This window comes from Manis pentadactyla, chromosome 15, assembly GCF_030020395.1.
Source record: "Manis pentadactyla isolate mManPen7 chromosome 15, mManPen7.hap1, whole genome shotgun sequence".
Lineage (NCBI taxonomy): Eukaryota > Metazoa > Chordata > Mammalia > Pholidota > Manidae > Manis > Manis pentadactyla.
The window spans coordinates 36,173,396-36,191,181 of record NC_080033.1 but is presented as its reverse complement, the minus strand read 5'-3'; the positions used below and the strand labels follow the sequence as shown (position 1 = coordinate 36,191,181).

At 49.1% G+C, this 17,786-nt stretch overlaps 2 protein-coding genes across 2 annotated transcripts; both read left to right on the top strand.

The window, feature by feature from the left end:
• The first annotated feature begins 4,255 nt into the window (after window positions 1–4,255).
• On the top strand, window positions 4,256–5,208 carry LOC130680972 (POLG alternative reading frame-like). The gene is made up of 2 exons (XM_057492867.1): window positions 4,256–4,482; window positions 4,572–5,208. The coding sequence occupies exons 1-2, from the start codon at window positions 4,256–4,258 to the stop codon at window positions 5,206–5,208; spliced, it is 864 nt and encodes a 287-aa protein (XP_057348850.1).
• Window positions 5,209–5,414: 206 nt separating this feature from the next.
• On the top strand, window positions 5,415–8,931 carry CBLN1 (cerebellin 1 precursor). Its single transcript, XM_036880778.2, has 3 exons — window positions 5,415–5,716; window positions 5,869–5,988; window positions 7,244–8,931. Exons 1-3 carry the CDS (start codon window positions 5,453–5,455, stop codon window positions 7,439–7,441), a joined length of 582 nt encoding a protein of 193 aa, XP_036736673.1. The 5' UTR covers window positions 5,415–5,452; the 3' UTR covers window positions 7,442–8,931.
• The last annotated feature ends 8,855 nt before the right edge of the window (window positions 8,932–17,786 follow it).

The window sequence follows — 17,786 nt, the reverse complement described above, 5'->3', positions numbered from 1 at the left end:
TATTTTGTTTTTTTCCCCTTTGACCTTAATATCATCTACTTGAATAACAGCTTCATATAAAATTTCTAGCAGCACATACCACAGCAGATTCAAGGCATTGTTTTAAAAATGATGCCAGCATCCCTCAATTTAGAAGACAAAGAGTTTCTCCTTCTGAACAGAGGCTAAGAAAATGCATGATGAGATAGATTAACAGAGAGCTGAAGATATTTTAAATATATCTTTTTTTAAGATCAAAGTTTTTTTAAGAATTAAAGAAAACCACAAACGTGGCCTTCATTAAAAAGTAATCCTGCATTTAATAAAAGTGTCCAATTACAAAGTTCATTTTGTAATGTAGCTTTTTAAACAAGCAGCAAAAATGCTGCATTTAAAATGGGCAAGTGCAAAAAAAAAAAATAACATGCCCAGGATGACCAATGTTTTGGCGACAGTTAAAATATTATTCTATATTTTGCACAACTTAGAATCATTCCCATATTGTATAGTCTAGATCCAAGCATTAATTTCAAATGACCTTGGCCCTTGAAATCCTAAATTTAAGTCTTCAGAACAAAACAGCTTTTCTGCTTTATGGGCAAATGAACTAAATACTAGGGAATGGTACTGTCTAGGCCTTTGATGAAATACTATTTGATGTGTATAAATATTAGAGAATCCATTTTGCTTTAATAAAAGGATGGCTTTATTTCATATCCTGTGACAAAATATTCCCATTTCCTGAACATGCTCTCTTATTACAACAATAGGGGGTTGTTGTTGTTTTTCCCAGGGTCAGGGGTGGAGGGATCACGATCACTGTTAAATTCATTTCTCAAAATGCAATGTGGTGGGAAATTCAGAATGCAGTGAGGGGAAATAAATGACTGACTTCACCAAAACATAAGGCTGCATTTAGGGCAGCAGGTAAAGGCTATAACAACAACAGTATAAATTCATTACTTGCAATCTTGTAGTTCCCTAAATCTCAACAGCACATTATTTTAGAAGCTTCAGACAGATGGTTTTATAATACTTTACCAGTATTTCAACACCTGAAAAAGTCTTAAAGTCTTAAATTTCAGAAATGAATTAACTCAATCCTTTTATTTTTCAGGCTTTATCAAATTTTTCATGTTTTCATTAATTGATGAATAATGAAGATTTTTAGGTACCTATTCACCAAGAAATGAAATTTTCACCTTTCTAAGATCCTGAAAAATGAAGAGAAAAAAAAATCAATTAAAAAATATTGTCAAAGAAATCTTTCAGAATAGAATCTTACACTTAACAATTTATACTTACCTAGTTCTACTATTTGAAATGCATTCAGACTTCAAAGCTAACTTGCCTGAAAAATGAAGCGGAAATCAGAAAACAGATCTTGATAACCTTGACTGATGGATTCAGTCATACAACCGGCAAGACCTACTCCATAAGCTTTTTGCATTAACCAAATAAAGTCCTTTATACTTAAGCCACTTTGAATTAGTTTTGTTACTTGCAGCTAAAGGAATACTGAGTCTAACAATGTGACAACACTAAAAATAAACATGACTGCTTTTGAGATTTCTAATGGATTTTCCTCCTCATATATACCCTTAAGTAACATCAACGTTTGGTTGTATCTGATTTCATGTTTAGCTGAGGTCTTGAAGATCCCAAAGGACCAAGACAGAAAACATCTATTGTTTTAGCTACTGTATCAGTCTTCATCAGCATTCTTTTTGGGTGAAATATAATGCAACTGACCCTTTAAGAAGAACTAAGGTAGAATGTGCTGTTTCTGCCTGCTCAGCATCCCTTCTCCAATTTTCCTTTGGACAACTTCACTAAACTAGACAATTCGGAACTAACACCAAACCCTTTTCTACAGGAAGACACCTGAACCAACCTTAACCATCAGAACAGCCCATTCTCCATGCTTAGAGAGGGGCAAATGACTCAGACTGCTCCTGTAAGAAGAGTCCTGAGACTTTTGCTGCAAATACTGCAAAAAAAAAAAAGAAGTACTTTCTTTTTCTTTCTTGCTAGGACTAAGTTGGTAGGAGCTTTTAAAGGGCTTACATATGGAAATAACTTGTCTGAAAATGAAGCTGAAACCAGAAAACAGATCCTGATAACCTTGACTGATGGATCCAGCCATACAACTGGCAAAACCTACTCCATAGGCTTTTTGCATTAACCAAATAAAGTCCTTTATACTTAAGCCACTTTGAATTAGTTTTGTTACTTGCAGCTAAAGGAATCCTGAGTCTAACAATGTGACAACCCTAAAAATAAACATGACTGCTTTTTTATGGATTTTTTATGGATTTCTAATGGATTTTCCTCCTCATATATATCATCTCATTTAATCCTCACAATTCAGGAAAACACCTATCTGTTAACATTAAATTAACATTATTTTAGGAACACTTACTATGTAGAAGAGGGATGGGGAATGCTAGGGGAGTGATCAGTATGAAATATGGCGGCCACAAAACTCTCACTTACATTGGAGAAAAGTTGAAGCCACGTATCTCAGGGCACCCAATAGATATTCATCAATTGAACAAAAATAGACAGTATATAGCAGAGCCAGAGGTAATCCTTGTACTAATCCTGGAATGATAAATTAGGAGTCTCCGGCAGTAGCCCCAGCCAGAGATGATGAACCCTGAACTCATTATCACAGGGCTGCCTATGAGAATGCCTCAAACATAGGACATAAAGATGGAGTCAAGTTAGGTGTGGAAGCCCCTAGGTAGATGTAGCTCTTGTCGGGATAGGAAAATAATGAAGGGCAGAGATTGGGAGGCAAGGAAGGAAACAAAATATGGGTCTATGCCTGCAGGACATTTTAGCAAAGAGATCCAACTAGCCCTCAGAATGATAGGTCTGGGCTGCAGACAGGGTGAGAATGGAAATCTAAGGTGGAGAATCACTGGCATACAAATTGCTATTCAGGCTTGGGCATTGCTGGCCACAGCCTCACATGAAGAAAAGAGGAAGTGGCTGGCAACCATGTTTCTTCAGGTAATCTCAGTGCTGCTTGTGAGCTCCATGAAAACAGGTTTTCCCCAGATAGGTCCAGCACTCAATAAATAGTTGGGGATGACTGTGTACAGTATGCCATTGGTTCTACATGGTGTTTCTCCTGGGACCCTCCATCGCTGGAGCTGGCAGTCCTGGCCATTATACTGGGTGCAGTCTCATTATTCAGCTCTCACCTCTTAAATTAGTTCATGCTCTCACATTAGGTGTAATCACAGCTGGCAACGCTTTCTGGGGAATGTCTCAAAAAAATCTGAGTTGAAAAAATATTTTTGTGTTATTTTAATTTAAAGTAAAATTGTTGTCTCTTTCTAACCCTTTCTCCTGGTGAATCCAGTGACCCTGGCAGGCCTCTGAAAAGAGGAAGGAGTCGGAGTTAGGGTGCCCCCGGGTAATTCTTTAAACGGTTATCAGTTTCAAAGAAACAAAGGATGTTGAAAAGCTGAAAGACATGGCTGTTGGCAGGTTTCCAAGGCAGGTTTCCCCGCGGCTTGAAAAGCGTACCCTGGGGAGACCGACCCCCGCTGGCAGCGAACCCGGAGGCCGAATGGAGGTGCTGTAGGTCCGCGCCCTTCCTCTCTCCAGATTCCCTGGCTCGAGCACATCTGCTCTGGTTCCGCTGAGCACGCAGTTTCAAGGTCGCCTGGTAGTGACCAGAGCGTCAGGTGCCCGGGTGAGCCTCATCCCGACCCGCTTCTTGTTTCGGGTCCCAAGCCGGCGCTTTTGCTTTGGACTTGATGAAGAGGTCCGCTCGCCCTTTTACCTCCACTTGGTTAACTGCCCATATACATCCTGCAGGTCTCAGCCTTTCGATATCCAGGGCTGGAAAGCGCCCTTCCTCTTGCCATCTCCGCAGCATCTCTCTGCCACTGAGCAGGGCTGTTTTCTCTTTTCACGTTTGTGACTACATGTATGTGTAAAGTTCTAAGCGCATGAAGGGGTAAATTCGTTTACGGTCAACATTCCCCATGAAAAATCGCCCATAAATAACAAGATTTGGTGTCTGCACTAAAGGCAATGATATGCAGGTAGACATGGATAAAACTCAGAGTAAAGGTGCACAGTAAATAAAAAAGTACGCATGCAAAATACAAAGTGTAATTACAAAAGAGAAAAATGGCATCAGGGATGTGAGAATGCCCTGAGACGCCGTTGTACTGCAGGAGGCACCACGGCAGGCTTTGTTTTTGCTCACCACGGCACCCTCTGCGCCTGGTCTAGTGCCGTGCACTTCGTACGCATGCAAAGATCTATGCAGAATAAATTAACAAATAAACAAATGAATGAATACACGCTCAATCCGACTCCGCGGACTGCAGAGCGCGAGATTCGAGAGACAGGCGAGGGCGGCCCTCCTACATTGGTCCTGGTGGCCGTGACCCGGGAAAGTGGGCGCGGAGACACCGACCCAGAGTGCGGCGTGGCTGGCTCCCGGCTGCTGCACGTGCACCTCCAGCGGAGGCCGCGGTGCACACCCCGCCCCGCCCCGCTGCTCACGCACGCGCCCTGAAGCTGGGCCGCCCAGATAGCTCTTAGGCCCAGGCTCACCCGCGCAGCGGCTGCCCCTTGCGTCTGCGCCCGCTGGGGGGCGCTCCTCTCCCACCCCCGCGCGCCCACTCGCGGACACCTCAAGGTGCCCTGCGATTCTGGTCCGACTCTTGGCGCACGCGCCGCCTCCTACCTGAGGGCCGGCGAGGGAGGCGGGCGGAAGGGCTGACGGGGCTGAACAAGACCGTGGCAGGAGGCGGGAAGCAAGAGAGCCGCGGCGGACAGTCCGGGCGTGGGGACGCGCGCGCGCGCGCGCGCGCTCCCGGCCCTCACTCCCTTAGTCGACTCCCAGCCAGAGCCCAACCCTGCTGCCGCGCGCCTCCCGCCTCACCGCGCCTAATAACAACTGCGCCCGGGGTCAGGTGGCCGCGCGCGGACAGCGCCGCCATTGGCTCGATGGGGAGCGCGGCGCACCAGGATTGGATGGGAGGCGGAGCCTTGCCGGTGCGGGGGCGGGGCTGTGAAGGGAGGCGGTTAGGGAGGCGACGGGGGTGGGGCCAGGCCGCGATCCGCGCCTTTGTGCCCGGCGCGCGCTCTCCGCCCGTTCCGGCTGCAGCGCCGGCTGCATCAATAATTCAGAGCAGCGGCGGCGGCGGCGGCGGGTACGGGCAGGAGGCAGCTGGACAAGCGGGGACGGTGCGGTAGCGGTTATGCATCCAAGTGCGGCTAAGCAGCCTCGGTACCCCTGAGGTCCGGGCGGGGCTCCGGGAGCATCGCGCGGGGGGCCTCTTGCCCAGGAGTGCAAGGAAGAGCAGTAGCGTTCAGAGCGGCTTCGGCAGAGCTGCGCACGGAACTGAGGAGGGGGCTTTGGAGTGAGGCTGGGGAGGGGGGGGGGCGGCTGGCGCAGGCAGCCCCCGGGGTGGGGGGCGGGGTGGGCGCCGGTGCCGCGATGCTGGGCGTCGTGGAGCTGCTGCTGTTGGGGGCTGCGTGGCTGGCGGGCCCAGTCCGCGGGCAGAATGAGACGGAGCCCATTGTGCTGGAGGGCAAGTGCCTGGTGGTGTGCGACTCCAACCCCACGTCTGATCCCACGGGCACAGCTCTGGGCATCTCTGTGCGCTCCGGCAGCGCCAAGGTGGCTTTCTCTGCCATTAGAAGCACCAACCACGAGCCGTCCGAGATGAGTAATCGCACCATGATCATCTACTTCGACCAGGTGAGTGGTCCATGCAGAATGGGTTGGTGGGGGGCGGGCGTGGATGAGAAGTGGATAGATGTTATTTCCTCTCCAAGGTCTCTGCGGAGGCTTGGGGACAAGAGTTCGGGACTGACTCTTGCTTACTCCCCTTCGTTCCCGTCTCGTTATAGGTACTAGTGAACATCGGGAACAACTTTGATTCAGAACGCAGCACTTTCATCGCCCCGCGTAAAGGGATCTACAGTTTTAACTTCCACGTGGTAAAAGTCTACAACAGACAGACAATCCAGGTCAGCCGCCGCCTCAGGGCCAGGCCCCGGCCCCAGTAGGGGGCTACTAGCTACAGGAGTGAGCTGCCCTGTGGGCGTGGGAGATAGAAGGGGCAGCTGCATGTGCCCGGGGCTGCTGGGAGGGGCTGGTAGCCGGGCCTCACGGTTCTATGGTTTGGGCTTTCCCTGTCGCCCGCTCTCGGAACCTGATCCCCTTCCCAGACACGGAGTTTCCTGCCTCTGCCTTCTTGCCCCTCCAAAGAGGTTCTCTCGCTTTCTTACGGGACTCCAGGGATTTCCCTTAGCGGCTGAGGTTAGCATCACAGGCAGTTGCCGCTTCAGAAGCTTTCCGCAACCCTCGCCATCAGAATCACGGACAGTATACCCCATCCCTTGTCCCAGCTCTGAAGCCTTGAAGACATCCGTGCGCTTGCCTTCAGCACCACAGGCAGGGGGCCTCCAGGCGTCCCTAAAGGGACCGACTCCGGGTTTTTGAACTAGCAGCGCCGAGCCCAAGCTGTTAATGGGTGGGAAGAGAAGGGAGGAGGCGTAGTGCTGCTCCCTTAGGGCTCCAGCCCTGTCAAGGCCAGCACTCACCGTCTCTCCTAGTTTCTAAAGGTGTCCAGGTTCCTTCGGGCGGAGACAAAAGGTGGAAAGCGCCGCTGGGGAGAGGGCGCTGGGCCTTTGGCCCTGATGCCAACGCGAGGGCAAAACCAGGCGGTGGCGGCGCGGCTGGATCTTGGACAGGAATTGAACCTGGGGTTTGGGGAGGAAGCACAGAGTGCAGCTTTGGCGAGATTTCTCAACTGGAAGCCTTGCCCGGTTTCTCCACTGTGTCTCTGCTGTTCAGACAGTTAGGACCCCGAAGAGCCAGGGTTTTTGTTTATCTGTCTTCCAGAAGCTCCATTTGCCAGAGTTTCCCTTGGAGGCTGGGGGGAGGGGAAGCCGAAGGTCTCAGGTAACTTGAGCCACCTACGGGTTCATTAAACTGGATAAAAGAAAGAATGCAGTCGGAATTCACTTGGGCGCGCTCCAGGAAAAAGTGTCTCCCATTTGGGGGGCAGACCCTGCCTATCGTCCAGATGGGCCATCTTGCGCCCCACTGGACCCTCTGCAGTAAGCTGCAAAGCCCCCTTTCCTCTCGCTCACTCTCCAGTCACAAAGCTTCCAGGCCTTTATCGCTGTTAGTTAGCCCAGCCACGAATGTTCGCGTCTCCGCCGCCGCTTTGGTACCCGCCTACGTAGCGCCTCTGAAGCGGGCCTTTCTGTTTCCTAGGTGAGCCTCATGTTAAACGGATGGCCGGTGATTTCAGCCTTTGCTGGTGACCAGGACGTGACCCGGGAGGCCGCCAGCAACGGAGTTCTTATCCAGATGGAGAAAGGCGACCGAGCATACCTCAAGCTGGAGCGGGGAAACTTAATGGGAGGCTGGAAGTACTCGACCTTTTCCGGATTCCTCGTATTCCCCCTCTGACTGACTCATCGCCGGGATGCAGGCAGGGAGAGGGCGAAGGCAGGAGGAAGGCAGGAGGGGGAATGAGAAAGAGGCCGAAATTTAGAGGACGAGAAAGCGGCACGACTTGAAACTTCCTACTTGTTCCCCAGCCCAGCTGTATCCGGGTAAACGTTGTGCGCCGGCGGTGGGAAAACTTGGTCCGATTCCTCATTAGGAGAAGTAAATTCCGCTTAGCTCTGCGCACTCTCCTTTCGAAAAATAAACTCGCCTCCCCCATTCCAGTTGCGGTAACCAAGAAAGAGAGACTGCGTTGTCATTGTTTCTTACCCACTTTCATGTTCCCTTACAATTTATATAAAGGAAACTTTGTATTTCACTGTATAATGTGAAATATCTTCCTCTTCAGTCCCCCTCTGAATCTTTACATCTGCTGAAATCTAATATGCCCCTCCCACCTCCCCATGTTTAATTTGGAGAAGGGGATAAGGTGTTTTTGTTTTTGTTTTGGATGGGGGAGGTAATTTTAATTTGGCAAGTATTGCTCTTAAAACACTGCTCAAAGGTTAATTAGCTGAAGATACTTTGTATCCGTGGCTGCTTGTTAGCAGAGAAAGAACTCAACCTTAGTGGTGACTGGTTTAAAATAAATATATATATGTATAAATATATATCATTTGTACACGAAGAACTGTTCCCAGTGAAAACTGGCTGTATTTCCGTATTTCTATGTCCTATTCGGAGTGATCGTGAAATCTAAGGCTGCTTGATGTTCCGATGCTTGTCAATGCCCTCGTGTTCTGTGGCTCCACTAAACGCCAGGAGGTTCTTCCGGATGCTTCCTTGTCCTCTGTAACATACGTGTGAATAGCTAAGATTTAATTTTGCTTCAATTGAATAAAATTGAAGTGGGACTTTTATTTTTCTGAAACAGCTTTCTAAACTCCACATCTTCCCCAGCTACGAGGTTTGGGGGCGGGGTGCGGAAGGGTGAGGTGCTGAGGTGCAGAAGACTTGGTAAATTGCAACCCGAGAAAGGCCAGGGCGGGAGGGATTCTTTGCGAAGTCGGCCTGCGCTCCTTCCTGCTCCAGGCTTAGAGCCAGCCCGGCATTCGCCTGTGCTCCCCATTTTGGCGCAAACGGTAAGGAATTTGGCCGATATCTTTCCAGGCCAGGCGCGGCTCCCGGCATGGAAATCAAGTTTGGGTGTTCCGAAATTCAAATGAATTAGGAATAATCTCAGTTCGAGGAGCCGGAATGAGCTTGCTCTGAGCGGCAAGCTTCCCACGCCCCTGCCCCGGATTTCTCCAATCGTCCGCTCCACAGTCCCCGAAGCAGCGTGTTTTGTACCGCCGCCTCCGAAGCCAGAGTCCGCCCGCGGTATTACTCAGGCTCTCTGTGATTGAGCCCATCCCAGGACTTTTATTCAAGAGGATCGTCCAGGAGTTTTGATTGTATCGGAACATAATGTGAAAGCAAAATTGAAATAAACGACTTCTTTAAGTCTGGAAGTCTGACCCTGTAGTGTTGGCAGCAGGAGGTCTGGCCCAAGAAGGAGGCTGGGATGCTGAGGACCTGGTGCGAGAACCGAGGCCTGGGTGTCGCCTCTGGCTCCCGTCCTTTTACAAGCTTTTTCCTGGCTCGAGAATCAGGGATGAATTTAATAAGGTCCTGAAGAGTGGAGGAAAGCGGGGAGGGGGGCGGGAATTAACAATAAGACGATAATAAACTGTTCTCGTTATTTCTGCGGCTTGTCTGATTTAGAGATTCACTGAACACGCGGCTTTGGTTGAAACTCGGGCTCTGATTCTCCTCCGAGTACAACCTGGGGGCCGCGTCTCTGCCAGACCCGCTTTGCAACCCCAGCGGGGTTCTGCAGAGGACAGGTAGGGAACTTCAAGGATAAGAACTGGGCCCGACTGCTTTAAGGTTCCTGCCCCACGGTTCATTCCCCTACCCTGACCCCAGTCCCCAGGGAAATGGAGATGGGGTGTAATAGGGAGCTCTGGAGGAACTTAAAAAGAAAAACTATTCTTTCAAAAAAAATTCAGCATTCTTCTGGTTGGGAGGCAGAGGTTAGGGAGAGCTGAATGGAGCGTTTGGCAGCCAGCCGAACCAGCTCTGTCCAGCTGCTCTGCAGGCACAGAGCAAGCCCAGTAGGCTTGCAGGCCCTGCGCATCCAGCACTCTGCTCCTAGGTGAGGGCTGTGGGCCCTGCGCATCCTGTAGCCACCACCTAAGGAAGCCGCACCGGGAACAAACTGGGAGCCTACTCGTTTGGGGGTGGATGGTCACCCTTCTCCCTGAGAAAGGGAACACCAGGGTAGCTGCCCAGGCTGTGGGACCACCAGGCTATGCTCCAGCCGGGTGACTTTGGCAAGTACCCTCTCTGGGCCTCAGTTTGCCCATCTGTATAAAGGCAGAGAGGAATCTAAACATATCCAGGAGTTCCTCCTGCTCTGAGGTTCCAGCTGTTCTCTGTCCTTTGACCAGCGGCCCACAGTTCTTATGCCTGGATTTAGTGAGTCTTGGTTGTGGGCTGTGCTTATCTGGCTTCCGAGGGCCGTCTCTTGAATGCTAGATTTGAGGCTGGGGGGAAGGGGAAGGGGAAGCTTGTGCATCCAGGAACTTGGGCTCTCTCTGAGCCTCTGCTCTGGGGCTGCCTGGAAAGGGAATACAGAGGAGAGCAAATGAGCCCCAAATGGGACACACAGGAGGAAGTTATCCCTTGATTCTGTTCTAGCTCCAGCGGGCCCCTTCCTGGGAGGAGACCCGTGCCTCCCTAAAGGTCTGACTTTGGCATTGAAGATCCTTCTCCGTTTGGCTCCATCTTCCTTCACCTGCGGATTCCTTCCCTTTTGATGAACCCAGCCTCATTACTGTCCTCATGCCTCCTCACCTGCTGTTTCTTTGTTCAAGTTGAAGTGCACTTTGTCTCCTCTTCTCCTTTTCAAGATCCTATTCTTCTGGGGATCTAAGCAGTTCACCTAAAGGGCTGTCTCCTCTGGGAAGTCGTCCTGTCCATACAGCACAGGCACTGCTTTCCCAAGGTTCCCCACCCCCTCCTAGCCGTCTCACCAAGCTTTGTTTGGCTCTGGCAGGGAAGGGAGACATCTGGGGCTGGGCCTTCCTTCCTCTCTGCAATGGGTTCCCCCAGGTAGTGGCAGCCTACAGCAGCATGCTCTCCCATGAGAGCTTGCTGGTGTGGGCCCATCTCCCATGAGCCTGGGTGGGGATGTGGACTTTTCTCCCCAGTGGACCTTGGAGTTTGGAGGCCTCACTGAGGCCTGGTACTTGGCACTTGGGCCACCTCCCTCACCTCAGGGGCACAGGTGACCTTTACCTCTGCCAGAGGCAGGCGAATCAACCCACATCTCAAAATAGTGCTCCAGGTGGGAGGGATCCAGAGACTAACTAGTATGCTGGGGATTGAGAGGGATAGAGATCTCTGCCTCCATCCAGAGGCTGCAGAGAGGGAGTAGATTCTAAAACCCACACCTCACAGTGGCATCCTTTAATGCTACAACTTTCTTGGCCCTTCCAGATCTAGCCCTGCCGCCTCCTTTCAGCACAAATAAACCCCATCAGAAAAAGGCCTTCAGGGGTTCCAGGACCATTCCCCTCTTGTCCCTCCAGCCCCCAATACCGCCCCCAATTCAACCTCACTATCTGAAAGACTCCTCCCTTGCTCAGGTCACCTAGGTTACTCCCTTATCTCCTGCCTCAACAGTAAATGTCGTCTCCTCCTGGAATCTTTCCTCATCCCAGATAGATTTGTTACCTCTTCCTGTCTTCCTCTTTGGAGTGGTCTCTCTTACCACACTGCCTCCCTCTCCTGCCCCTCAGATCCACGAGGGCAGAGGTTGTGTTAGAGTTGTGGTTCAGGGAACTCAGGGAGGTTTCTAGGAGGCCAACGAGCCCAGGCTTGACTTCGAGGACCCTGATTGTCTAGGAGGCGCCCAGCGCTTCGGGGAGCCTCCAGCTTGCGCTGGATCCCTGGCGAAGCGAAGTCACTGGTCTGTGCTGCCTGCAGAACGGTGCAGAGGTGCGCTAGGTCCCGCGCGGGCTCCCCAGCTCGCTCGCTCCGTCGCCTCGGCTTCCACCTTTGCAGAGACGCTAGCGAGCCCCCTCCAAGCTGCGCTGGAGCGCGAGTGCTCAGAGCCTGGGCTAATCAGCTCCTAATGAGAGAATAATTACGCAGTTGGAAAGGGAGCCCCACCAGGCTCCTTAATTGTCGCCTTAATTGGGAGTAGTGGTGGCGGCGAGTGCGGAGTGGAGCGAAGGGTGCAGGATGCTCCCGAGGGTCCTGGGCGGGGTCGCAGGGCCCCGAGGACCGAGTGGAGGGTGAGAGACGCTGAGCTGCAGATGAACGCCCTGCACGCGGCCTTTGGACGGTGTGCGACCTGAGACTGCCTTCTTCCCCAGTCTGAGCCTCATTTTCCTCAGCTCCCAAGTGCAAAGGGTGGGCTAGAAAATATCTAGGGTTTTCTCCAGGCTATCTTACTTTTCTAGTCCACATGTCTGTGGGTCTAAGCCGTTCCCTCCCCTATCTAGCCATCCACCTTCCAGCCTGTACTTGGCAGAGTCCTTGTCACCTCCACTGGCTCTCCAACCAAACAGTGAAACCTGTTACTCATAATCCCTGAAGCCAGCGCTGCCCTGCACCTGCGAGGTCAATCCAGGAGGGGAAGCACAGGTGCACCTCCCTTAGAGCCAATTCAATGGGAAAGAAAAGGTTTCCTGGGGTGATCACAAGGTCTCTTGATTTCTTTGCTCAGGACTTCTCACTGAAGATGTAGTCACATTCCTTCTGAGCCTCGGTTTGCTCATATTTCAAATGGGGACAATAATGCCTTCACAACAGGGTGGCTGTGAAGGTATGAACAATGGTTTATAAAAGGTAGAAACAATGCTCAGCACTGCCTGACACTTAGTAGGTATGAATAAATGGTGGCCACAGTGAGGAGCAATGAACATTTGTGCATCACGCTATCACAGATGCAGGACATAAGGGAACATCTGGGTAGATCCCTGCATCTAACAGATGGGCAAACTGAAATTGAAGAGGGCGTGAGACACAAGGCAAGTGAATGGTATAATTAGAGCCCTGTGACCTTCCTTTTCCCTGCTCACTCATCTCCCCAGCCTCTCCAATCAATTATGAGACCCCTAAGTGTTTTTCATCTCCATCTCTGTTACCCCTATGTTTGCATCCATCCCTGTCAATGAATTTTCTCTGTTGTCATGTCTGCATGCTTTCCCATTATGGCATGAGTCCTGTTTGCATGTCTGTGTCTCTTAAGACAGCAAGTGCTTTCAAGGTAGGAACTGCATACTGCTCATCTTGCTTGGCCCAGTGCCTCCCATGGTGCCTGGCACAGAGCAGGTGTCCTGTGGTGGTGTCATGAGTGATACCAAATAGTGCCAGGCATGACTGCAGGACATAGACTCAGCCAATAAAACTACCCTTTGGGGGAACTTCCTGGACTTCTGAATCCCCCCACTCCCATCATCAACAGGAATGCTGACATGGAAGTGCTCCCAGACAACTGTCTAGGCAGGGAAGCCTTCCCAGGCATCTGCAGTTGCTCTCACCTCTTCTTATTTCACTTTGAGCTCAGCCTGTCCCCAAGGAACCCTCCTTTGACCCTGGGAGAGCATAAACAGGGACAGTGAGGGAGAGACCAGAATTAGATATATGGGTTGGTATTTGGATTTGTTGCTAGGTTTTCTCACTGGGAAATTACTTCAGGCAGCAGTGAGAATACACAGTGTAGTCAGGAAGGAGAATTTCGTGATTATAAAGAAAATACTTCCAGTTGCGTGGTCACAGTCCAGAGCTGTGGAGGTCTTTGTTCATCATGCGAAACTCTGAAGAGGTCGGGGAAGTGGTTGTAGGGGAAGGGACCAGAAATTGACCCCTGCTTGTCTTGTGCAGGCTCCAATGTGACCTTCAGGGCGTTGTTGAGCTCCACTTCATCTGCAAAGTCTTCTCTGATCCCCATCCATCAGGACCTCAATCTTTTCTCATCACCTGAACACTCTTATTCAGATCACACCCTGACTATAACTCTGCTTGGCACTGAGCTTCTTGAGGGTTGGCTCTCATCTGCTGCTCCTCACAGTATAACCAGCGCTACACACAGTGTCAGGGCTGGTAGGTGCTCTGTAAAGTATCTACCTTGTTTTAGAATTATTTACAATTTCATTCTCAGTGACTCACACATTGCCTAGAATAGAGTCAGCATGAAAGGTATTTCTTGAATAACTGACTGACTGAATGAATAATGAATGAGGAATTACAGTACTTTGGCAATGGGACTCCCTGAACTGTGAGATTCTGGAGTGCATACTGGCTTTGTGCTTCTCTCAAAATCTCTTGAAGAGCCACACTTATTTTAAAATGGAACTGAATTGTACCTGTTGTCTGAGTTGACCTGGTAACACAAGTTGTCCTTGCATACTGCTCCCCCCATCCCAATGTACTGTCAGCTCCTGAGAGGGCAGGGACCATATTTTATTTTCCTTAAACAGCAGGAATACCCTCCTTATCCCAACACCTAATAACATGCTTCAGGTTGGTTGTTTAATCCAGGATCAAGCCATTAAGTCTCTGGTAATAGGTGGCGTTGAAGCCCCTGGTGATGTTGCCAATCAGCTGGTGAAGCCCAGGAGGTTCCCATGGTGTCAGCACATTGACAGGATGTGAGCAGTTGTCACACAATGTCTTGGCCAAAAGGGGAGCTGGTATTTCCCCTGCAGGCCCTGGCTTCTGGTTAGCCATGGGGTCTCTTTTGCTCTGAAAACAGAATGGCCTCTGAAATCCCTATAGAACTTTGGGTTCTGTGCAGACTATGGAGGTACAGTAGGCTCAGTTAGTTTCTTCTAAAGAAGATCAAGGATTCCCCAAACCACCCCTCCTTTCTCAGATCCAGTGTCCAGCTGGGAGTTCAGACCAACAAAGAATTTTCTGGAATGCTCTGCCAGCCAGCAGCAACCTGCTTACTCAGGTGAAGCTCCAAGAGCCTTTTCTTCAATTTCATCAGAAATTGCTGCCTACTTTCAGGGAAACCTTCAAAAAGAGAAGAGGGAATTATTAACAAAGGAAAGACAACTGGGCATCTCTTTCTCCTTATTTAAAAGGAAATGTGTGCCTGCCCAGATCTGGTACTGGATAGACTCTCCTTTGTATTCTGAGAGACTCAAGAATAAACTCCTCAATGTATACTTCTGCTGAGAAGTTCAGATTATTTTATAATGACTGAGTGGCTCCAAATAGGCAGTTGATGAGAAGCCTGCTATTTTACTAACTCATCTGGATCAAAGTTGGTCAGTTTAGGGCTCAGCAATGTTCCAAATGCTCTCTCCCTCTCTTTCTCTCTTTCTGAAGGAGTTCATTTCAGGTAAATGGATTATTTACTTATTCTGCAGATGCCAAGGGAGAGGGCACATTGGTATTACCAATTCAGCCATGGGTGTAGGCTTACAGCTCATCCTTCACATGGCATCTGAGTGTCTAGTGCTTTTCCTTCCTTCTCCTCTGGGCTCTTGATGTTTCCCAAGTGGGAACCTGCCCGGCAGATTTGTCAGCCTGTGGGCCTAAATAATCTCCTACATCAATATGAGTGACAGTGGTGCCCTTTGAGGTTGTGAAGTTTGCAGCTGTTTTCCTTGATTGCGTGGGTCCCTGTCTCTGTCATAAGAAGATGGGGTCTAGCCTGAAGGCAGAAGCAAGCCTGCTCCCCCAGGGGTGAAACTATCCTAATTCTAGGGTCCCATTCCAACTAGAAGCCTATGAAATGCAACATTCTCTGAATAGCAGTTGGCGTCTATGTGTGTGAGTTTCCAGCTTAAAATTGTCTCCAGAATCCTGCATTCTAGCCCCAGACCACAGAAAAAGCCATCTGGTGGCTAGCGTGACATGTTACATTAATTCATTCTCCCCTCAGTAGCCAGAGTGAGCTTCTCAAACATAAACCAAACCACACCTCATGAATCCTCTGCCTAAAGCCACCCTATGCCTTCACAATGCATTGGGGGTCCTTACTGGGGCTTGCTGGGTCTCTGTGATCTGGCTCCTGATGACCTCTACAAGCTCGTCTTCTATTGCTTTCCTCTAATGCAGAGGTAGCTTAGTCTAGCTTTCTGTCAGTTCCTAGAATATGCCATGCTCTTTTCTGATCTCAAAACCTTGGCACATGTTGATCTTTTGGGGCAAGGATAGTCTTCCATTCCCTGATGTTTTGTGTGGCTATTTCCTTCTCTTTCAGGTCTCAGCAGGCCACCCTTTATTACTCTCTAATCCTGAGCCACTTCCTCATTACCAGTTGAGCTCTATCACACTGCTCCTAAGTGCTCATTTATCTATTTACTTCTTTACTGCCTCTCTCCTTGCCTGGAGTCAGAGATCTGGACTGTCCCAGATGTCACTTTATCCCCAGAGTTTGGAACAGAACCTGGAATGGTAGGGGTTTGATTCATATATGAGCAAATCGGTGGTAAACCAGCCATCCAGTCACGTTCTCCAGAACTTGGGGCTTCTGTTCCATTAGAGCAGAGATATCCTCTCCTTGGTCTCCTCAGGAGCACAGGGGAGCCATTGAACATGTCATCTAACAGAAGTCATACCCACCCAGGGGGGAAGCAGGAGGGAAGCCATGATGTAAGGATGGGGGCAGGAAAAGTTGCTCTCTTCTCATCCGCAGGCCCAATGAATGGGTTTTTTGCTTGTTAATGTCTATTGCTAAAATTGCTTAATTCAGCTGACCATGCAGCTAGGATAGGGGAAACAGAAGTGAGCTGTGAATTATTGAATTTTTTCCCACTGAAGTTATCTTGCAACAGACAAGCCAAAAGAAGAGAAGAAAGAGAAAAGGGACATCTGGTCTGGGGCAGGCAGGAGTGAAGAGCAGGCAGGATGCTGTTCCTGGAACTATGACTCTGCTTGGAGCAAAGATAGGCAGTGAGGTGGGAACTAAAGATTGAAGAATCATACGCACAGGAGAGAAGGCACCTTCTTGGCTTTCTCTAAGATCGGAGAAGGCAGCACTTTGGGTAGAAATGGCAGCAATATGAGTTGAAAAAATGCTGTTGAAAGAAGACATGTGTCTTCAGACTGCAGAATATCCACCACAGAAATATCCAGGTAACCTGGAGTTGTCAATCAAACATTTGTTCAGCAGTACTTGCCTGATAAGCACTGCATGCATGTGCAACTCCAGCTCTGTTCTACAGATCCTACAGAAAAACCCACAAAGGGGCCTACTTGCCCACCACCCAGCTGAAGGGTGTATAGTACAGAGAAGGATAAAAAATTAGAATGAGGGGCTTGGTTGTCTGTTTTACTTGCATAAATCCTCTCCCTCCCACACCACTGTGAACATTTTGTGGCCCAGTCAATGTTCATGACCTTTGGGTTTCACCCTTCTTTACATGGCAGAGTAGGGGACACTGGTTACGAGAACAGGCTTTGAATGAAGCAGAGCTGGTTTCGATTCTTTGCTGCTGTAGTCATCAGGACTCTTACAGTTTCAAATGATAGAAACAACTCAAACTGGCACTGGTATCTCCTTCCCAAAATAATTTATTGGCTTCCAAAACAAAAACAAAACAAAACAAAATCTAAGGATGATTGAATTCAGGTGTGACCGACCCAGGCATCTTAAGCAATGCTGTCAGAAATCTGCCTCTTGTCTTGGATCTGTTTCTTGGTCCCCATTGATGGCAATTTGACTCCAGCAGCAACAAGCCCACATTTTATCTGCCTTGTTTCCTCATTAGGAAGAGAACACATTTTTCACCATAGCTCCAGAAAAAAATTCCAGAACTGATGAATGTTGGACTGACTTAAGTCAGGTGCACTCCCACAACCAGTCTCTTTGATCAGAGAAATAACATGGCCTAACTGGCCAGGTATGGAGCCAGGTGTGGGCCAGCTTATACCAAAGAAGGGGAATACATGTGAGGTGAACAAAAACAGTAACTGTCCACCACCACAGCTGTTTCTTGGCTGTGTGACTTCAAATAAAGGGCTTACTATTTCTGAGCTTTGGTTTTTTCATTTGTTAAAATGAGATGAGCAATGATATCTAATTCTGTTAGCATTAATGAGGTAATAGCTATGAAAGATTTAGTAGAGTGAAGGACATATGTAAGGGCACAGTAAATAGTAGGTATTATTGTTTTGTGAATGTACATATTCCCTGGCATTATTAATTAATTATATCACAAATATCTTTTCTCCCCAGGAAGAGCATAAACTCCTTGTGGCCTAAAAATGTTTACTGCTTTTCAGATCATCTAGAGATCTTGTTAAAATGCAGATTCTGATTCTTTAAATCTAGGTTAGGGCTTAAGGTTTTCCAATT